Source organism: Saccostrea echinata, unplaced genomic scaffold (genome assembly GCF_033153115.1).
Source record: "Saccostrea echinata isolate AGI-Se365-2 ecotype Australia unplaced genomic scaffold, CSIRO_AGI_Sech_v1 ptg000029l, whole genome shotgun sequence".
In the NCBI taxonomy this organism is placed as follows: domain Eukaryota; kingdom Metazoa; phylum Mollusca; class Bivalvia; order Ostreida; family Ostreidae; genus Saccostrea; species Saccostrea echinata.
In genome coordinates, this window is record NW_026889778.1 from 32711909 (window position 1) to 32735386 (window position 23478).

At 35.0% G+C, this 23478-nt stretch overlaps 2 protein-coding genes across 3 annotated transcripts in view; one reads left to right on the forward strand and one right to left on the reverse strand.

Moving 5' to 3' along the window:
- The first annotated feature begins 24 nt into the window (after window positions 1-24).
- The window catches only part of LOC133195827 (uncharacterized), a 44393-nt gene continuing 20939 nt past the window's right edge, over window positions 25-23478 (forward strand). For both annotated transcript variants that reach the window (XM_061331780.1, XM_061331781.1), the window contains exons 1-3: window positions 25-172; window positions 5171-5321; window positions 17911-18061. In XM_061331780.1, the coding sequence (XP_061187764.1) occupies window positions 110-172; window positions 5171-5321; window positions 17911-18061 (365 nt within the window). In that variant the 5' untranslated portion in view covers window positions 25-109. The remainder of the gene's footprint in view (window positions 173-5170; window positions 5322-17910; window positions 18062-23478) is intronic.
- LOC133194733 (uncharacterized) lies at window positions 12805-15764 on the reverse strand. Its single transcript, XM_061330640.1, has 4 exons — window positions 15543-15764; window positions 14361-14490; window positions 13972-14228; window positions 12805-13769 (listed from the first exon to the last, which is right to left on the reverse strand). The coding sequence occupies exon 4, from the start codon at window positions 13560-13562 to the stop codon at window positions 12903-12905; it is 660 nt and encodes a 219-aa protein (XP_061186624.1). The 5' UTR covers window positions 13563-13769; window positions 13972-14228; window positions 14361-14490; window positions 15543-15764; the 3' UTR covers window positions 12805-12902.

The window sequence follows — 23478 nt, forward strand, 5'->3', positions numbered from 1 at the left end:
TTCGTCTGTCCTGTCATAATACGGTGTCACGTGAGAAGTCACTTAATTGACCTTTGAAACTGGAGAGTTCTTTCCGCTGTCAACATCCGTCGTCTGCAACGAATGAACAATGAATTGGATGGGAGGAGCTCGTAGTCGTATAAAGCAACAAGGAGACAAGAAAATTCAAAAGGTTTGATAAATTATAAAGGGTATTGGACGGGTGAATTCGACCTACCTGAAATAACCATTAATTCTTCTTAATTTTAATGTTGTATAGTTGTGCTGCTAAATACCACGGATCAGGTCCAGTCCAAAGACTATTTCTACCTACGTAGCTACTTACAGCTACCTAGGTATTTAAACCTACTCCCAGGGTTCTCATTAATATTTAGAGTAGTAGGAGAAAAAAGAAAAAGTAGGGGTACTTGAGGGCTGAAGGTCCGAACTGAGGGCCACGGGCACGAGGGGGGGGGGTCTGAGAGGGGTTTTTCCCCCTTTCGGCAATAGGGGGTCCTTTTTGGAAATATGGCAGGAGATGGCATCTAGGACCTCTCTGTGCATATTTTGACTTGTTTCTCAATACGACACTTTTTAGGAGCCCATTTTGCCCCCCCCCCCCAAATCTCAAGAACTGGCGCCCAGAACACCAATGGACCTGGGTTTGAACCCATCGAGGGACAGGCATCTTTTTACTTTTTAAAAAATGAAAATAAATCTATTTACCAGTCAGATTCTATGACAACACATCGGAGTCAGTATTCCACAATGGATTGTCTACACTGAAGACTGACAATTGCAAAAAAGACAGACTGAAATCTCTTTTGGAGGATTGTTGAAATAATATTTCTATATAGAAATTTCAGTTTCATTGTTCATTTGAGGGTTGGGGGAGCCATTTCTCTTTGATTGTCAGATTCAATCACAGTCTTGTACTAACTGGGGATGTTTTCTTTGCAGGCAAATGCATGACCTTTAATGCTAGTAGCAAATAAATTAAGCTGACCACTGTAAGATTTATTTACCTCTTTATAGTCAAGCTACAAAGCATGCAACACATGCATTCCTTGGAACCCTCTAGTCTGAGATTTATTTGAGTGATTTTTCTAATTTATCTATGATGTTGATGTGACTGTGAGGCATAGAGAAGGCACCTATTAGTAAGTCTTTAGCATCTTTGAGTTTGATTTTAATCCAGTCTACAATTTCAGATTCTTTGACATATTGTGGCTGTTTTGTAGCTATTGCTTTTAGTGACTAGGATATACACTACCCTTACCAATTTGGCAAAGTAATTTCTTTCTGCAGTTTCCATGGATTAAGGCATGGACTAATTCAGAAACATGCATGCATTTAAGGATTATATAAATTCCCCTCCTAATGTGCCATGTCTCTTTCATTTCAGAAGAAGGTAAAGTTGTCAGGAAAGACTTCTGATGATTTTTGATGGAATCTTTCACAGAGTTTTTACCTGGTTTTATTCCCTAGAGCCAGGATTCAGTTCACAATTATGACATCTGGTTTATTGTAGGATACTGTTGTTTTGAATTCTGATGTTTTATCAAGAATACTTCTGCAATTTACAATAATTTCCTCTTTTTTAGCTCACCTGAGCCAAAGGCTCAAGTGAGCTTTTCTGATCAAAATTTGTCCATTGCATAAACTTTTCACATTTTCACCTTCTTCTCAAGAACAACTGGGCCAATTTCAACCAAACTTACCACAAAGTATCCTTGGGTAAAGGGGATTCAAGTTTGTTCAAATGAAGTGCCACACCCTCTTCCAAGGGGAGATAATTCAGATTTCATGAAAAATTAATGGCATCATTTAAAAATCTTCTCAAGAACCACTGTGCTTGAAAATATGAAACTTATATGGAATCATTGTGAGGTAGTGTAGTTTCTCATTTGTTCAATTCATAACCCCTGGGGGTAAGTTTGTTCAAAACATGACCCTTGGGGGGAAGGGTGGGGTCACAATGGGCGATCAAACTTTTACATATGAATATATAGGGAAAATCTTTAAAAATCTTCTTCTCGAGAAGAGCAAAGCTGTGATTGGTCATATTTATATATGGAAACATCTTCAGGTAGTGTAGATTCAAATTTGTTCAAATCATGACCCCTGGGGGTAGGGTGGGGCCATAATGGGTGATCAAAGTTTTTCATAGGAATACATAGGAAAAATCTTTAAAAATCTTCTTCTCAAGAACATAAAAGCCATGATTGGTCATATTTATATGTAAGCATCCTCAGGTATTGTTAATACAAGATTGTTTAAATCATGACCGGGTGGGGGGGGGGGGGGGGGGGTAGGGGTCCCACAATGGGGAATCAAAGTTTTACAGAGGTATACATCGGAAGATCTTCTTCTTGAGAACAGCAAAGCTGTGATTGGTCATATTTATACTTTTCAATACTGAACTGACTAATTTCCTGCTTTTTTTGTAGCCAAAGTGCTCAGGTGAGCGATGTGGCCCCAGGACCTCTTGTTGGTAGTTGTTATGTTGAATTGTCAAATTTTTACTACTGTTACCTGCTGTGTGAACTTTTTGGTGTTGTATTTGACCTGGTAGGCTTTTTGCGTTTGGTTTTGGACTGCTTGTTTTTAATGGAGTAAATCAGGATGTAAGTGAGTATGAAGTAAGTGGTTCACAGTAACTGATATTTTCAATCTCGTAAGATCGCACTTGCAGCAAATCTATTAGATGTTAGAGTTTGTAAGAGTTCATAGTCCATTGTGCATGGCTCAGTACAAGAGAGAGTGATAGTGCCAGATGCTGCAGCAGTCACAACATATGCCTTCATTAGACCATGTGACTGGTCTTTCGCATAATCCACATGGGCAGCTCTGGGTCCTGGATTGACCTAAATGTTTGTTTAATAATTAGGGGTAAAATTGCTGTATGCGATTTGTTTTTAGCTCACCTAATCTGAAAGCTCAAGTGAGCTTTTCTGATCACATTTTGTCTGTCGTCCATCTGTCTAGCTGTCTGTCTGTCCATCTGTCTGTCTGTAAACTTTTTCACATTTTAGACTTCTTCTCAAGAACCACTGTGCCAATTTCAACCAAACTTGCCACAAAGTATCCTTGGGTGAAGGGAATTCAAGTTTATTCAAATGAAGGGCCAAGCCCTCATTCAAGGGGAGATAATTCAGAAATAGTGAAAATTTGGTGGAATGTTTTAAAAATCTTCTTCTCAAGAACCACTAGGCCAAAAAAGTTAGGAAACCATCTTTACATAGTGTAAATACAAGTTTGTTCAAATGATGACCCCTGGGGGTAGGATGGAGCCACAATGGGGGATCACAGTTTTACATACATGTAGGAAAATGTTTAAAAATCTTCTTCTCAAGAATATAAAAGCCATGATTGTTCACATTTTTTAATGTAAGCATCCTCAGATAGTGTAAATTAAAGTTTGTTCAAATTATGACCCCAAGGGGTAGGGTGGGGTCACAATGGGGGATCAAAGTTTTACATAGGAATACATAGGAAAAAATCTTTAAAAATCTTCTTTTCAAGAACAGCAAAGCATTGTTTAGTCATATGATATGGAAGCATTCTCAGGTAGTGTAGATTCAAGTTTGTTCAAATGATGACCCTCGAGGGTAGGGAGGGGCCACAATAGGGGATCAAAGTTTTACATAGGAATTTATAGGAAAAAAATCTTTCTCTCAAGAACAACAAAGCCATGTTAAGTAATATTGATATTGAAGCATTCTCAGGTATGTTCAATTCATGACCACCGGGGGTAGGATGGGACCACTATGGGCAATCAAAGTTTTACAAAAAAATATATAGGAATTTTTTTATAAAGCTTTTTCTCAAGAACAGTAAAGCCTTTTTTAGTCATATTGATATGGAAGCATCATCAGGTTGTGTAGATTCAGATTTATTCAAATCATGACCCCCGTGGGTAGGGTTGAGTCACAATGGGGTATCAATGCTTTACATAGGAATATATTTTATTTGTTTGTTTATTGTTTGACGTCCCTCTCGAGAATTTTTCACTCATATGGAGATGCCATCACTTGCCGGTCAAGAGCTGCAAATTTTGACCTATACTGGGCACTTGGGGCCATTGTGCAGTGAGGCATCTTTTTTGTGCCAGCACCTACAGCGACACCGGACCTCAGTTTATACGGTCACATCCAAAGGACCGGTCTCCATGTCCCACAGTGGGATTTGAACCTGCGACATAAGGATCAAGTCCTTACTCTGCGACTCTAGAGCGAACGCTCTAACCACTGCGCCACTCGGGTGACACGTACATGTAGGAATACATAGGAAAAAATCTTTAAAAGTCTTCTGTTCAAGAAAGCAAAGCCATTAGTTATATTGATATGGAAGCATTCTCAGGTAGTGTAAAATTCAAGTTTTGCCCCTAACCCCTAACCCTAACCCCCCTTCTAAAATTTTCATTACTAAATTAAACTGATTTGTGCCTTTTCATAGCCAATGTGCTCAGTTGAGTGATGTGGCCAATGGGCCTCTTGTTTGTTTAAGTTCTGTATGTTTCTTTTTGTTTTTTTTTTAAATTCTTTACAAGATCTGTTCTGAATATGGGGTAGTCGGTTTCTTCTTGATTTAGTTAAAAAGTGGAGTGCAAGGTTCAATATTTCCATTTCTATTAATTTTGTTTTCTCTGTGATAACTCTTTGAAAGTTAGTTGAGTTGATTTCTTGATCATTCTACCGGAATGTAAATTTCGCCAAGCGAAAGGTCAGGAGCTAAGAAGGCCTAATATGCATGTAATTCTCGTGCGGCTGTCTTTATGTCTGACGCTAAGGAGGCTTAATATGCATGTAAATCTCGTGCGGCTGTCTTTATGTTTGACGTCAGTGGGCGGGGACTATTGAAATTGACATGTGAGGCCTCGAGTAATTTAAAATCTATTAGTTTACATTTTTAAAATCTAAATTTAGAATTTTATTTCACAATTGCAATGAAATGGAAATATAAGGAATCACTGTCTAGTTAGTAGAGTATGCCAGGGACATCAATGATAGTTGGAAACGTGGGATATTTTATGCATAATGGGCTTCGCCCGTCATGCAAATTATCCCACGTTTCCAACTATCGTTGATGCCCTGATATACTCTACTAACTAGACAATGATCCTTAAATTAATATAATCCTGATAATAGCTTAATCTGTAGTTTTTGATATTTAAACATAAACTTTTCAGCAATTTTTCGAAAGGAAAAGATTAATGAAAAGAAATGAAAATTTGAACCCAGGTTTTCAAACACCTTTGGGAAGAAAAAGTGCCATTAGCCAAGATATAAAATCTTTCTGTCTACTAGAACAAATGCATTCAAGTTCTAAGGAAATGTTGTGTGAGTATGCATAATTTATACTAGCAGCTGTTTTATCATGCTTTAAGGTACGTAATTCCACCCTAACAATTTTATTTGTTCAAAGCAGAAAAAGTGCTTTTATTTTTACTAGATATAGCCTAAATTTATTAATTAATAATCACAAAAAATGTATAGGTTGCCATATTTTTCAAGATGTCAGACATAAATAAACAGAGGTATATGTCAGCCTAAGAAAATCGTACATTTTTAGTAAACAATATTATTGAAAGTACATAAAAAATAACTGTTACTTTATAAATATGCATGAATTATGACAATCAGGGAAACCAGAAGTACAATAAAGAAAATGCCTGAATGAAGATACATGAGAAGGAGTTATTGCCCTTAGCACCAGTTTTAGCTCACCTCAACCGAAGGCTCAAGTGAGCTTTATTGTCTGGTGTCCGTCTGTCGTCTTTTCACATTTTCAACTTCTTCTTAAGAACCACTGGGTCAATTTCAACCAAACTTGCCACAAAGCATCCTTGGGTAAAGTGGATTTAAGTTTGTTCACAGGAAGTGCTGTGCCCTCTTTCAAGGGGAGATAATAAAGAATTTGTGAAAATTTGGTGGCATCTTTTAGGAATCTTCTTCTAAGAAGCACTGGGCAAGTAAAGATGAAATTTAACTTATGTGAAAGCTTCATTTCATACTCTAAATTCAAATTTCTTCATATCATAACCCTCGGGGGTAGGGCGGGGCCACAAGAGGGGGTCGAAATTTTAAATAAGAATATATATGAAATGTCTTTAAAAATCTTCTTAAGAACAACAAAGCCATGATTAGTCATATTATAACAGAAGTATCCTCAGGTAGTGTAGATTCAAATTCGTTCTAATCATGACCCCTGGGGATGGGACAAGGCCACAACAGGGTCAAAGTTTACCATAAGAATAAATAGGGGCTACAATGAGCGATCAGATTTTTACTTAGGAATACATAGTAAAAAAATTTCTTCTGTTTAATAACAGCAAATCCATGATTATTAATATTGATAAGGAAGCAACCTGAGGCAGTGTAAATTTAAGTTTGTCTCCCCCTTAAATACTGAACTTCTGCTTCTTCCTAGCCAGTGTGCTCAGGTGAGCAATATGGCCCATGGGCCTCTGGTTTAAATATTAAATAATTGACTAAGTATAGAAAATATTTAATTGTAAAATTCTTTCACTAAACAATATTTTTCGTTACACCTATTGAAAAGCATTCTTCCAACAGATTTATTTCTATTGGGTATGAATTTAAATTTATAACAGATTTTGCAAATTAAAACCTATGACATCACAGAAGGATGGAAATACCTTAAACAATTTATGTCATCCTATTTTGATAAATTATAAGCTGTAAATAAAAACAGTTTCAGATGATTAATCCTTTGATATAAAACCTCAGGTGACATCTTGGCTAAAGAGGAAGTGTATTAGCTTTAAGAGATTGTCTCAGAGAAAACCAGGCAAACTGAAAAAAATATTTATGGGGTCTCCTAAACTTCATACATAAAGATATAATTTGAGGGGGGAGGGGGGGTAAACTTTCAGATGTGTTTTCATTCAAATATTTTTTTATCATGATTTGTACATGTAGTTCATGTAATTAAAATTAAAGCCGTAAACTTTATTTTTTTTAAAAAATTTCCCTATGCAATACTGGGAAGAGTTACTTCCCTTTGGTAACTCTGCTGTAATGTACTTGGAAAGGTTATCTAGGGTTACCAGCTGGTTACCTTCTGTAAGAAAAACTAGCTTAGAACTAAACAAATGATAACTGTAGTAGAAAAGTAAAGTGTTATGAATAGAAAATAGATTAAAGTAATTTTTTGAAAGATTATTTCAGTTGGATATAGTTAGTTTTCGATTGACACGATTTCAGCCAGAGTTATTTCCCGTTGGTCGCTGTATTGGAGGTCAATACTTCTTATTCACCCATGACAACATCCGGTTTTAAAACGAGGCTCTCAGCGCAAACAAATATGTCGGCATATCATTGTTGTGTGCCACTTTGTACGAATGATTCTCGTTATGACGAGAAGAACCTCTTGTCGTTCCATCGATTTCCAAGTGACAACGAATTAAGAAAAGAATGGATCGTCAAAATTCGCCGTGATATAGGACGAAATAATTTCCAGGTAATGCTTTCATTTGCATCTATAGGGCAACTATCACTATGCACTCGTGTAGGCCTGTATCGGTACATGTTTATGATGCATGATGTGGCACATACAAACATGACAACCACAAACGAATTTGATTTTTTCGTTGAAGAAATGTGTTCTGTTATAATTAATAATTTATTTCTATGCGGCTAACGCATTAATATTTTAAATATTAAATGAAATCTCACATAATGTGTACACTCGTATTGCACGTGTACAACAGAGTACAATACATTGTAAACGCACCTGACCTCGATACGGCGAAGAATATAACTAAAGTTCTCTTAGAGTATCAATAAATCAAAGAAAATTGCATCACAATGCCTCATGATGCCTCTCAAAAATAAAGAGATAACAGTGTTCAGATATATAGATACATATACACATTATAAGCTGACTCTGGGAGGGGTGGGGTAGTTAGACAGTCAAAATACACACATTTACTAATAAAAATAAGTTTTTATGGAAATCAATTTAGGCTAAGTTGTTTGCATGTGTGCTTAATGTGTTTTCTATATTCAGATTACAAATAATGCCCTTGTGTGCTCTGCACACTTTGAAGATGCGTACATAAAGAGGACACTGGCAGGAAAGAGAAAACTTATCACTGGTGCCGTCCCAACAAAATTTGCCTGGACAAAGACACCTGCAAAGCGCTTGGGACCACAGCGCAGATCAATGCAAGTTTTATTTAAATGAATTTATGTAAATATATCCTGTCCGTATGGACAGGTATATCTGCAGAACTAGTTCTAAGGGCATTTTTCAAATTAACCGATAGATACTGAAATGTTAATTCTCATAGAACTACAATTCTGTAGTAAATGTAATGAGCTTTTCAAATTATATTCATTAATTATTATGTAATATAATTATCTTGTGTTATAATTTAAAGTACATGTAGATTAGTTATGTTTGCACAAGCACCTAATTTTGTTTTTTTTAATTTACAAGAACAAAATGATAAAACCTTTCTTCATATTATTAATTCAAAAGGAAATTTCTCAATTTGATTTTTCAGAATAAATTTAGAAAGAAAATTAAAAATAAGTCGACAAATTCTTTTGTCCAAATTTTCTCAACATGTAATCAGCACATAAAATCTGTACTTTGGTACTGTGTGTGCATATACTCTCAAAATGCCTGATATATATTAATAATCATCTTTAAATACAACTTGATGAATTGTAGTTTTTTAGGTCACCTGAGTCACTCAGGTGACCTATTGCTATCTGTTTTCGTCCGTCGTCGTGCGACGTGCGTCGTGCGTCGTCCGTCGTGCGTTAACTTTTGAACATTTTTAACTTCTTCTCTAGAACCGCTCAACCAATTTCAATCAAATTTGGTATATAGCATCTATGGGTGAAGGGGAACAAAAATTGTGAATTTCATGGTCCCTGCCCCCCTGGGGCCTGAGGGGTGGGGCTAAAACCACCAAAAATAATGCAATCTTTAAAAATCTTCTTCTTTACTCCTGGACATCAAGCAGTCAAACTGTTGGCATCATTGTAATAAGCATTGAGCCCTCTACCAAAATTGTGAAATTCATGGCCCCAGGGTCAGGGGTTCTGGCCCCAGGGTGGGGCTATATAGATCATATAGTGAAAGTGCATTATTTCTTTGAAAATCTTCTTCTCTGCTCCTGGGTATTAAATAAAGTTACTAAGTACATAGTTATGATGAGTAAGAGTGCCTCTTCGAAAATTGTGAAATTCATGGCCCCAGGGTCAGGGGTTCTGGTGTTAGGGCGGGGCTCTATAAATTATATAGTGAAAAAGCATTAATTCTTTGAAAATCTTCTTCTTTGCTCCTGGGTATTAAATAAAGTAACTAAGTATATAGTTATGATGAGCAAAAGTGCCTTTTCAAAAATTGTGAATTTCATGGCCCCTGGGTCAGGGGTTCTGGTGTTAGGGCGGGGCTCTATTGATTATATAGTGAAAATCCATTAATTCTTTGAAAATCTTCTTCTCTGCTTCTGGATATTTAATAAAGTAACTAAGTACATAGTTATAATGAGCAAGAGTACTTCTTCCAAAATTGTGAATTTCATGGCCCCAGGGTCAGGGGTTCTGGTGTTAGGGCGGGGCTCTATCAACTATATAGTGAAAATGCATTGATTCTTTGAAAATCTTCTCCTCTGCTCCTGGGCATTAAGATGATAAACTAAGTACATAGTTATGATGAGGAGGTGGGCCTCTTCCAGAATTATGAAAGCCATGGCCCCTGGGTCAGGGGTTCTGGTGTTAGGGCGGGGCTCTATTGATTATATAGTGAAAATGCTTTAATTCTTCGAAAATCTTCTTCTCTGCTCCTGGGTATTATTTAAACAAACTAAGTGCATGGTTATGATGCATAAGGATGCCTTTTCAAAAATTGTGAATTTCATGGCCCCAGGGTCAGGGGTTCTGGTGTTAGGGCGGGGCTCTATTGATTATATAGTGAAATTGCATTGATTCTTTGAAAATCTTCTTCTCTGCTACTGGAGATTATTTAAACAAACTAAGTGCATGATTATGATAGACAAGGATGCCACTTCCAAAATTTTTAAATATATGGCCTCAGTTTTTGGGGTTCTTGAGGAGGGGGGGGGGGGTCTATTGATTATATAGTGAAAAAGCATTAATTCTATTAATTAATCCTGTCTGCTCCTTAGTGTTGAGCTGATAAATAAATTGCTTAACTATGATGAAAATGGGAGCTTCGAACAGAATTTTTAAATCTTGTGGTCCTAAGGGTCAGGGGTTCTGGCATAATGGGGGGGGGGGGGGGGCTTTTGATAATATAGTGGAAAAGTGTTAATTCTTTGAAGTCCATAGTTATGATGATGAGGGTAACTCTTCCAAATTTGTAAAGTTCTTGACCCTTGGTCTTGGGTTCTGGTGTTAGGGTAAGGCTTTGTTGAATCTGTAGTGAAAATGCATTGTACCTGTGAAATTCTTCTCTGCTTCTGGGCATATCGGAAGCAAACTGAGTAAAAGTTTAAATGATATGAGTAAGCGTATTTCTACCAGATTTTTAAACATCTGGACCATTCGTCTAAGCATTCTGGTCCTGGGCAGGGCTCTATTAATTTGTATTCTACTGAAAGAAGTTATTCCCCTTTTCCATTCACCTTTGATAATTAATCACTGTAAATAATGTATTTGAAAGGTTAATAGAGTAAGATAATTATGCAAGATTGTTTATCGTATAATTAAAAAAGTACTTTCTTAGTTTTAATAATCAGGTAGACCTGTAAGTAATAGATAAATAAAAATGAGACAAAAATAACTTATCTTATTAAAAGTTCTTCTAAGACCATAAGAGAGGTCAATGCTAGAGGTCTTAATATGGGTTTAAAAATAGTACAGAAGCACTAACAGTTTGTTAATAGTCTCCATGGTGATAGTGTTAAGTGGGGGACAGATTAGAACTTAATTTATGAGTTGATACTGAATACCAGACTAATTATTTTGTTGATCCTGATCTTCCTACTTCTCTTGCTTTAGGGCAACAATGCTTCATCTATCAGTGTATTTAATTTCTAAATTGTTGTATTATACTCAGGTGACCGTTAAGGCCCTTGGGCCTCTTGTTAATTTTAATTTTCAGAGTCAAGATTGAAAAGGGTAAGGATGAAAATGTTATTGCATCAGACTCTGTACAAGTTCCACTGGCAACATTTGACCATGACTATGTTGTGCAACAGGAATCAGATTCTTCGAAACTTGAATCGGCTCAAGCAGAACTTAAGCGACTCGAGGAGGAGAACGCAGCTCTAAGAGAGGCAAAGTTTGGATTAGAACGATTTCACAATGACAACAACATGATAAATTTCTACACAGGGTTCAAAGATTACCAAACATTGAAAGCTGTGTTTAGTGCTCTCAAACCAACAGCTACAACTATGATTCGATGGACTCAGATGCAGAGACAGGGAGCAGATTTAGAAAAAGTCAAAAAAACAACTTTCAGTTTGGAAAGTCATCATCTGTCCCTGATTGACGAATTCTTTGTCTTCCTTTGTAGAATTAGACAAGGCTTCCCTGAACAAGATCTAGCAGTTAGATTTTGTGTGTCACAAACATCTATAAGCAGAATTTTGATCACATGGTCAAACTACCTGTATGCTATGCTTGGCAGTTTGCCTCTATGGCCTTCAAGAAGTGTTGTGAATAAGAACATGCCTGAAAGTTTTAGAATTACATACCCATTTACTCGTGTAATACTTGACTGCACCGAGATAAAAGTACAAACCCCTAGCTCAAAAGTTCTTAACTCACAGATTTACTCAAACTACAAAAGCCACACCACATTCAAGGGTCTTGTTGGTATTACACCCTGTGGAACTGTTTCATTCGTTAGCTCTCTATACACTGGAGGGATTTCCGACAAAGAAATCACAACCAGATCTGGAATACTTGATCTGCTTGAAGAGAATGATGATGTCATGGCAGACAAGGGATTTTTAATATCTGATCTACTGCAAGCCAAGAATGCTGGCCTAGTTATTCCTCCTTTCTTAGGAGCAAAAGGGAAGTTTTCCAGGAATGAGGTTGCTACAACCCATGAAATTGCACGTCTTCGAATTCATGTTGAACGGGCAATCCGAAGGGTAAAGGAGTACCACATTTTTGACGGAGTAATTCCCCTGAATCTTGCACCATCAATCAACCAAATATGGACTGTGTGTGTTATTCTGACAAATTTTCGGGGAGCATTATTTTAAGAAAACTACTAGAAATGAGTTAAAACATTATGTATTTTAATTATATTCAAATCTTATGAGTTTACATGCATTAGCATTTTTGCAAATCAGTAATTAAATCAATGCATATTGAAAACCTGATCATATATGTAAAATCTTTTATATTTCATAGTGATTCATACAAAGAAAAATAATTAAATAACATTTATCAATGTTTATTGTTTTGAAATATATTAAAGATTTAATAAAAGAATACATATAAATGTGTTTCAGTGAGAAATAAATTTACAAAAGTGATTCCAAAGGTTACTGTATACGGTGGGAAAAAATAATTTTAAATTTATCTTCAAAACATATGACTAGCAAAGATATTACAAATAAATTATATATTATGCAAACAATTATAATGGAAAGGAAATAGTTTTGCATTGATCCCACACAGTGTAGAATGATTTTAATTCAATTGCTGAATTGTTTTAACATAAAATATAAATTTATGCATTTTATATAATCTGTAAATGGGTTCATGTGTTCACATTCAGTTTATATTGACTATACAATTAATATTATAATAAGAGTGACACATTCAGTTAATATTAGTGCTACAATCATACATAAACAATTACTTGTTCTACAGAAACAGAAAATATTACATGCATGTATTTGTTAGAATCCATGTCAAATAAAATTAACAACACAATGTACATGCTGCTTTCACTGTTTAATCTTTGTGACATATTTGTGGAAGCATTTCCTCAAAGTAGAATTTGTCCAAAGAAGACTTCATTGAATCCCATTTGTCCTGATCAAATGATATTCGTTCCATGTGAAAATCATGTCTACACTTGACAAAAAAGTCACACCATTTCAGTCCAGTTAGTGCCATTTGGCCAATGACCTGGAAATAGTAACCGTGACTGGTCCTCAGTTTAAATGAATGATTGTTCTTGTTCTGTACAAGATATCTACACTCTGTAAATGAGTCTTTGCTCGGACATTTTATTTCAAGGAGTCCATACTCTGGAATTGCATTTGGATCAAACACTTTCCTATCCGGTGATGTGCCGAGATATGGGGCACTAGGGTTTATCACAAACCCACACAGATAGACACTATTGCCTGTTATCTCGCTATAGGTTTTTGCAGCAGCTGGCTCATTTTCTATGCCGAATTTCATCTGAGCCGTCATTATGTTTTTAGACTTCAGAAGTCTGGAAGCAAGAGCTGCAAAGTCTGATCTGCGCGAACATACATCCTTAAACACTGAAGATGTAATTCGGTTTTTTCTGACATCATGCCATGTTTTGTTGTGACTCTGAAGTCTTGTTTGCTCCTCCACTTCTCTGCTGGTATTTTCAGTGACGTGCATTCCTAGTAACATGTTTAGTTGATTCTCAGGCAAAACTGCATTGTAGGCCTGTTGTAAATTTGGATATGGAAAATTGGGATAAATTACATCTGGATGGTTAAGTATGTCTGTGATTGTTGAGTTTAATTTCTGTTGGTATGACAATGGGCATCCAAAGGGTACTGGACCAAATGTTGATTCTACTGTACGTGTTGAAGTGGAGGGCAGAATTTTGAGAATCTAGAGAAACAAATTACTTATAAGTATGTGTATAACATCGTACAAAAATACAGTATTTTTCAAAATGCTATAATTTTATATACTTGTGCTAAAATTGCTAACTTTATTAAATAACACAATTCTTTTCTAATAATTAATGCAATTACTTTGTTACATGGTACAAGTGGTTTATGGTTTTTAAACTTTAAAATAATTAGTTTACCTGCGCATCACTTCCAACAGACTTCAAGTTCAAGATCAACTGCTGAGAGAAATCTGATGAGATAGGTTTCTCAACAGGGCAGTAAATGTTGGGTAGAATGCCTTCAGTGACCCTCTTTTTCTTTTTGGGAGGACCCTGTTGTGGTTTGATTTTAGAAATTTCTAAACTATCCACAGATTTCGGAGCAAGTCCTTCCACTCTACTGGGAATATGCCATGTTTGTGGCAGTGATGTCTTGCTCTGGACTGGTGGAACAGCTGTAAATGTGTAACAAATGTGATAGAAACAATAAATATAATCAAGTATGCATATAAATACTGTTATTGTTTACTGTACAGTGTGTGAATTTCATTGTACTGAAATGTTATGAGCTCAAATTTTATACAAACCTGTTAGTCCAAGTTTCTGGTAATGGGATACCAGGTAGAGAAGACCTAAAGAATGGCTGCAGTGTCCATTCCCTGCTTTGCACTCACATTCTGAACCAATGATTGTAGAGGCATCTGCTGATATTTTCACCTGGATATACATGAATTGATTTTTAAAATTGGATTCTGTTATATGAGATAAAATACTTCTTAATAAGTAGTATATAAAATTTTCAATGAAAACAACATATGTATTTCCCGATTTATATTAAGAATTTTTTTAAAATTCAAAAATATTTTAAAAAATAAAATATTAGAAAAAATTAAGTAGTATTAAGTTTACTAAATGTTTAGTCTGTAATATACCAACTCAAGTTATATTTTTTTATTTGATAGAATCTGTCTATAATTAAATGTTTGAAAAATGTCATAGATTGCTATGAATGGTAACAATTATACATACATCAATCAGGGATGCATATACTAAGTATTTTAGTATTAGTATATACATGTACTTCCCTGCATCAATCAATCAATTAACGATCAATCAATAATCAAATTTTGACCTAGTTTTAATGTTGGTACATATACATGTATTTATTTATATATATTTATGTCAATTGAAATTATAGCTATGAGACAGAATCATATTTAAAACAAATTAATCATTACAGTTATGTACTAATCATTAAGATCAAATATTATTATCAGTATTGATACATGTATATGTGTTCATAAATATATATTGTGATGCTAAATGAAATTCTGGAGAGGAAAAAAAAAACACAAACACACAAAATAAACATAAGTTCAAAGAAAATAAACAACTTGAACACCATCAAACCATTTGAGTATAAGGTGGGTTGTTTTTCCTCATGGATGGATACGCTTTCGATCTGATAAAAATCGTCTTCCCAACAGCCTGGACTTTATTTAAAAGTTTAAACATAAAGTCTCTTCCAAACAGATTACTAGTATATACTGATGGATCGATCGATCAACACTTAGTGATTACTGATCGTCGATTTTTCTAACGTATATAGTCTGGTTAGATTTAACAATCGCAGTTTATGAGTATTATAAGTGTATACAATCAAGATATGGTTTTCAGAAAGAAAAAAAAGTATCGTTAGGCTACTCCAATAATACGATAACATATCACTATCAGATATAAATATAAGATAGATATAATAGATCACAAACCTTCTACGTTGTGTATGTACCCTTCGATGAAATTTGAGTACCCCTTGATTTGTTTCGCTCTTGGTATGCGAGCTACGCTGTTGGCCCATTCATCAATTTTACTCTGCGAAACGCAGGGCATAAGACTTAGATTTTGGTTCCATTCGTTTAGTTTCGTTTTACGCACCTCCATTGTTTGCGCTGTCAGCCTCGTTCTCGTTTCAAAATGGCCGCGGCGTGAATAACAAGTATACAAGTCTGAATTCCTTCATTATTCAACCAATTTAAATCTGTCATAGCCTACTGGGCAACTGGGTGAAGGTAACGCAATTTTTCTTACAAATTCATAAATGTTAACACAAGCTTCCTTTAATTCGTAATTTTAGTATTTTAAAGATTTTTGCCCTTATACTTATGCCATACAAGTTTAAAATTGGTTGAAATCACTCGTTGGACCTCCAATATGGCGGCCAACGGGAAATAACTTGCTAAATTCAGACCTGTCGAAAACTTTCTATATACATAATTTATTATATCTCTAGTAAGGGATTATTACATAAGATATGATGAAAATATGAATATGCATTAATAATTGTGCTGTATGCATATGTTTTGAGGTCATTTGTTATGGTTAGGTCTAATTTTTTGACAAGCATGATATCTTGGTATTTTCTTAACCTTTGATGGAGGTCTCAAGATATAATAGGGATATAAAAAATTGTATGTCTTTGGAGATTGTTTGCTCTGAATTTAGGCAAGTTTGTTAAATCGGTCATTTATGGAAAATCTATATTGTAGGTAACCCATTTGGGGGTGGACAAAAAAACGTCTTTGTTAAAATTTTAAGGTAAAGAAATTACATATTTTCATTTTATTAGCTAAGGTTTTCTACTCTTCTTCTGAAATTGTGGTAATTTTCGTAAAAAAATGACCAAAAACTGATTATTAAAAGATGAAATATGACGTCTGACAGCAAAAAATTAGGTGGTGCTTCGCAGAACCCCATACCTCCAGATATCATCAAAATATTTTGTATAGTATTTTATATTTGTGTTTAGTATAATTTACGCAAAATGTCTTTGATTTATCTGAAAAGGACTTGTGGACAGTTTCGCATGATTTTCTCTGAGACAAGCTCTTAATTCGTATACACCATCCGTAAAGATAGAGTGCTTTTGCTAAAAATGAATAAACACAAATATTTATTTATGAACTAGGTAATATATCTTTTAATTTGTTTAATATGTATTTGTTTCAAGGTTAAAATGTGAAGGGTCAGATTAAGTTCTGAATTTTATTCTGATGATAAATGTCAATTATTTGTATGACATACATATGACTTTTGCTATAAATTTAAAGAAAGAAAAATGGATATCTAAAATGCATTTTAATGCTAAACATATACTTTATAAGTTGATATTTTTTAAATCCATTAAAACGCGAAAATGCTTCTTTTTAGAATTCCAAGATTTTAGAGCATAATTTGTAATTGTAAAAGATTTTTTTTGATAATTATTACACAGGCACTTGTTTCGGTAATAAATTTTTAACCCATAATATAATAATAACACAAGGTATCCAACTCCGAATTACACGGAGTACCCCCCTCCCCCCGAATCGCACTCATTTACACTTTCAGAGGAAATACACTGACAAACTGTTTATACCAATGTTTTCTACGATAATTTATCTATACAACCATATATGGCATGCTTGTTTTTATTTTCTTTAGTCTCCGTAAACAGCGTCAAAACTCTGCTCGTCAAGTGGAAAAGTCGAATTCAACCATGAAATGGTATGTGCTAATCCCGCACAGAGATTTTGATTGGCTAAAAATCTGTTTCTAAAATTACATCGGATAAACATCGTAATGTTTTCAGGGAAAATCAGACGATAACAAGTTCTATTTACTCATGCAATATTTAAACACTGGAATTGAATTTTTAAACCCACTCATTTTTTAATTTTGTTCTCTGTGCGGGATTAGCACATACCATTTCATGGTTGAATTCGACTTTTCCACTTGACGAGCAGAGTTTTGACGCTGTTTACGGAGACTAAAGAAAATAAAAACAAGCATGCCATATATGGTTGTATAGATAAATTATCGTAGAAAACATTGGTATAAACAGTTTGTCAGTGTATTTCCTCTGAAAGTGTAAATGAGTGCGATTCGGGGGGAGGGGGGTACTCCGTGTAATTCGGAGTTGGATACCTTGTGTTATTATTATACTATGGGTTAAAAAAATTATTACCGAAACAAGTGCCTGTGAATTATTACTATAATCGCGGTATATGTGTATGTTGAATATTTTACCATAAAAGTAAAAATATGACAAAACCATTGAAATTCTTTTCATTCCTTTTTTTTTATTGAATCTACATAAAGCAACAAGAGAAAACCCACGTCCTGTCAGAAAAATAGAAATGAACATGCCAAAAATATCTCGTAAACGTATGACGCATCACTCCAGTCTTGGATCATCACCTCCTTTCAATACGCCGTCAAAACTTCTGCTTATGGAACCGAAGCATCAAAGGTATTTTATATTACAAATATCATACAGTGTATAAGCAAAAATAGCATTTTAATGATTCTAGGCCTTTTAATTATTGTACATAAAGTAATGTTATAGCCTAAATTACAATGCTGTTTTTTTGTTTCATATGTTGGTGTTTATTGGTTACTGAACCGAGCAAGGTTTATCTATGAGTTATACTGCAGAGCTGTCTACTGTTAAGGAAATTCTGGATTTATGTTTTAAAATACGGATTAGGATTGGCCTCTGAAAACTATGCTTCAAAATTTATTATTATACATGTATGTATATACATATAGAAAGCACAAAGAAATTCACTTTTTAATATAAGGATACCCACTTCCGCCCCAGTCCGGGGTTGAACTCTCGACCTACGGAATGTGTCTCCTAGCAGTACAGGAACAGCGCGCTAGACCGCTCGGCTATCTATACAAGTCAAAAAACTTGCTTTCGATGCCGATGGAATTCTCGCGGCGCTGCTCTACACTACACGGTCATTGAGAATGAAAGTGAGATACAGTTATTTGGACATTAGTTTTATTAGAGGATCGTTACCGATACACGTTGTTAGCCTGCACAATGAAATTAATTTTTATTTATAAAGTACATTTTACAACAACTCTTAAACTAACATAACTGCCCTAAGTGAAGAAATATCAATATACAAAGCTTTATAAATAAAATTAATTTCATTACAACGTGTATTGGTAACGATCCCTCTCCCCAATTTTGAGAATGTAAAGTTTTAATTTAAATTTTAAGGATAAAAAATTTCAATGAAAGCCCCCCTCCCCTTGTTTATGGAACTTTACATCCCACCAAGTAAACTTTTGAGTTGGGAGAATTAAATTCTTTTCCTTTGTAGGGGGGGGGGGGTAGTCAAAGATTTTTTTTCAGGTAAGTTGTCATTTTTTTCCCTTTTAATGCCCCCTTTTTCAAAATCAATCCTATATATGTGCCTGACATTTATTTTTCTACATTGCACCTAAACTAGAATTAAAATTTCCCAAGTAATACAACTTTTTTTTTTAAAACCCTGTTCCTCTCATTATGTTCGGATAGTACTTCAGTAGATGTGAACAAGTAAGATGGCATGGCTTGCTTAATGAGTGTGTGTCATTTAATCATTGAATCATGAAATAAAACAATTATTGCTGTAACGGTTTTTTCGGTTAATACGATGATTTAGCCACCTTCGAAGTACAATATTCAACTCGCCCTTCGGGCTTGGTGAATATTGTACTCCTCAGGTGTCTAAATCATCGTATTGATCTCAAAAAACAGCAATAATTGTATAGTATCCAATGCATTTGATTTCAATTTCAATTAGATATAAATATGGTTCAATCCAAAATACACAATTATTACTCAAACCTTTGGAGCAATGAGATTTTAAGCATTCCCAAATTGCGGACTTATGTTTATTTTAAAACAACTTTTGGAAGGGAAAATTATGTAGTACTTGATATGCCTAAATATTTACGTTCAATTTTAGCACAATTTAGATGTGGCATTTTACCACTACGAATAGATACCGGTAGATATCATGGGGAACCTGTTAAGGATCGAATTTGCACCTTTTGCTCTAAAAATAATGTAGAAGACGAAATTCATTTTTAGCTCACCTGAGCCAAAGGCTCAAGTGAGCTTTTCTGATCAAAATTTGTCCGTTGTCTGTCGTCGTTGTTGTCGTTGGCGTTGGCGTTGTTGTTGTAAACTTTTCACATTTTCATCTTCTTCTCAAGAACCACTGGGCCAAATTCAACCAAACTTGCCACAAAGCATCCTTGGGTAAAGGGGATTCAAGTTTTTTCAAATGAAGGGCCACGCCCTCTTTCAAGGGGAGATAATTAGGAATTAGTGAAAAAATAATGGCATCATTTAAAAATCTTCTTCTCAAGAACCACTGGGCCAGGAAAGATGAAACTTATGTGGAAACATCCTCAGGTAGTGTAGATTCAAGTTTGTTCAAATCATGACCCCCGGGGGTAGGGTGGGGCCACAATGGGGGATCCAAGTTTTACATAGAAATATATAGGAAAATATCTTTAAAAATCTTCTTCTTAAGAACAGTAAAGCCAAGATTGGTCATATTTATATGGAAGCATCCTCAGGTAGTGTAGATTCAAGTTTGTTCAAATCATGACCCCCGGGGGTAGGGTGGGGCCACAATGGGGGATCCAAGTTTTACATAGAAATATATAGGAAAATATCTTTAAAAATCTTCTTCTTAAAGGACTTATCGCATGTTTCTAAATTATTTGAAATTAGAAGCGTAAAACGTTCCTTATGACCACAGTTTATAAATTTTGTGTTTTTTCTGCGGATAAACCGCGGTAATTAACCAATTATTGACTCAAATGAAAACCGCTGAATTAAAAATCTAAGTTAATTAGATAGCGATCACGTGACCCTGTGACGTCAAAGGCGACAATGGCTGATCAGCTCTTCGCGTAAATCTTACTAAAATGTACGCGATACAACCTGAATTTTCTGCGTTATGGACGACCAAATCACTGATTTTATCGATATGAAATTTAATGTCCAACCTTATATTTTAGAAATGTCAGCGAGAAATAATCTAAAAAATACGTTAACATTGTAAAAATAACAGCGACGATAGCGAGGGAGACGCGGCGAATACGAAGAAACTCGCCATCACAATACAATTTGATTTGTCATTTTATCACATGTATTAACTTATTTGATTCACAAATTTAATATTACACAACTCTGTTATTCTTCCTTTTTTAACATAATTTTAATTTATGCAAGTATACTTTCATATGTTTTGTAAAGGATGGCGGTGTTGAAAAATAATTTTCCGATCATGAAACATTGCCGTAATCAGACCTACATATTTTAAATGTTTGGAATAAAAAAAACGAAAATATCTCAAAATTCTTATACCTTAGAACTAGTTAATGTTTCTATAGTAATTGAAAATCACGTTAGGAATTAATTTTTTCAGCATTTTTCATAATTAACCTGCATTTGTCGTTGATAACTTCGTAAATAGTATGCAACTTCTCATCTCTCTATCACTGAATTGTCGCCTATGACGTCAGAGCAGTATTTCGCCGAAATCCGACTGAAATATGCATATTGCCGTATTTGAATTTCAACTCTCAATATCTCTTAAAATATGCTTTCAACAACGTTTATTGTATTCAGAATTTTAATAAACAAGGTTGTAGATAATATTTTTCATAAAATTAAGATTTTTGAAAAATCATGCAATAAGTCCTTTAAGAACAGTAAAGCCAAGATTGGTCATATTTATATGGAAGCATCCTCAGGTAGTGTAGATTCAAGTTTGTTCAAATCATGACCCCCGGGGGTAGGGTGGGGCCACATAGGGAATCCAAGTTTTACATAGATATATATAGGAAAATATCTTTAAAAATCTTCTTAAGAACAGCAAAGCCATGATTGGTCATATTTTTATGGAAGCATCCTCAGGTAGTGTAGATTTAAGTTTGTTCAAATCATGTCCCCCGGGTGTAGGGTGGGGCCACAATGGGGGATCCAAGTTTTACATAGAAATATATAGGAAAATATCGTTATAAATCTTCTTCTTAAGAACAGTAAAGCCAAGATTGGTCATATTTATATGGAAGCATCCTCAGGTAGTGTAGATTCAAGTTTGTTCAAATCATGTCCCCCGGGGGTAGGGTGGGGCCACAATGGGGGATCCAAGTTTTACATAGAAATATATAGGAAAATATCGTTAAAAATCTTCTTCTTAAGAACAGCAAAGCCATGATTGGTCATATTTATATGGAAGCATCCTCAGGTAGTGTAGATTTAAGTTTGATCAAATCATAACCCCCGGGTGTAGGGTGGGGCCACAATGGGGGATCCAAGTTTTACATAGAAATATATAGGAAAATATTTTAAAAATCTTCTTCTTAAGAACAGTAAAGCCAAGATTGGTCATATTTTTATGGAAGCATCCTCAGGTAGTGTAGATTCAAGTTTGTTCAAATCATGACCCCCGGGGGTAGGGTGGGACAACAATGGGGGATCCAAGTTTTACATAGATATATATATATAGGAAAATATTTTAAAAATCTTCTTCTTAAGAACAGCAAAGCCATGATTGGTCATATTTTTATGGAAGCATCCTCAGGTAGTGTAGATTCAAGTTTGTTCAAATCATGACCCCCGGGGGTAGGGTGGGACCACAATGGGGGATCCAAGTTTTACATAGATATATATATATAGGAAAATATTTTAAAAATCTTCTTCTTAAGAACAGCAAAGGCATGATTGGTCATATTTATATGGAAGCATCCTCAGGTAGTGTAGATTCAAATTTGTTCAAATCATGACCCCCGGGGGTAGGGTGGGGCCGCAATTGGGGATCAAAGTTTTACATAGAAATATATAGGAAAATATCTCTAAAAATCTTCTTCTTAAGAACAGCAAAGCCATGATTGGTCATATTTATATGGAAGCATCATCAGGTAGTGAAGATTGAAGTTTGTTCAAATCATGACCCCCAGGGGTAGGATGGGGCCACAATTGGGGATCAAAGTTTTACATAGAAATATATAGGAAAATATCTCTAAAAATCTTCTTCTTAAAAACAGTAAAGCCATGATTGGTCATATTTATATGGAAGCATCCTCAGGTAGTGAAGATTCAAATTTGTTCAAATAATAATCCCCGGGGGTAGGGTGGGGCCATAATTGGGGATCAAAGTTTTACATAGAAATATATAGGAAAATATCGTTAAAAATCTTCTTCTTAAGAACAGCAAAGGCATGATTGGTCATATTTATATGGAAGCATCCTCAGATAGTGAAGATTCAAGTTTGTTCAAATCATTACCCCGGGGATAGGTTGGGGCCACAATGGTTGATCAAAGTCTACAGAGGAATATATAGGAAAAAGTCTTTTTCTCAAGAACAGAAAAGCCATGATTAGTCAAATTGATATTGAGGCATCTTTGGGTAGTGTAGAATGAAATTTGTTCAAATGAGGGCCCCCCGGGGGTAGGGTGGGGCCACAATGGGGGATCAAATTTTTACAAATGAATATATGGGAAAAAAATCTGCTGCTCAAGAACAACAAAGCCATTTGTTATATTGATATGAAAGCATCATCAGGTAGTGTAAAATTCAACACCCCCTCTCTGTAAACTTTTCAATACTGTACTGATTTTTGCTTTTTTTCCTAGCCAATGTGCTCAGGTGAGTGATGTGGCCCATGGGCCTCTTGTTATTGCATTGTCCTTTGTACTCTGAATATCGATCAAAAACTTCTTGAAAACACTGGTCTTAATCAAATGGCATGGTCAGATGTGGATTTACTACGTATACTTATTTCAAATTATCCTCGACAGGTTGCAAAGTATTTGTATTTTTAGGTCACCTGAGTCACTCTTTTTCCAAAATTGTGAAATTCATGGC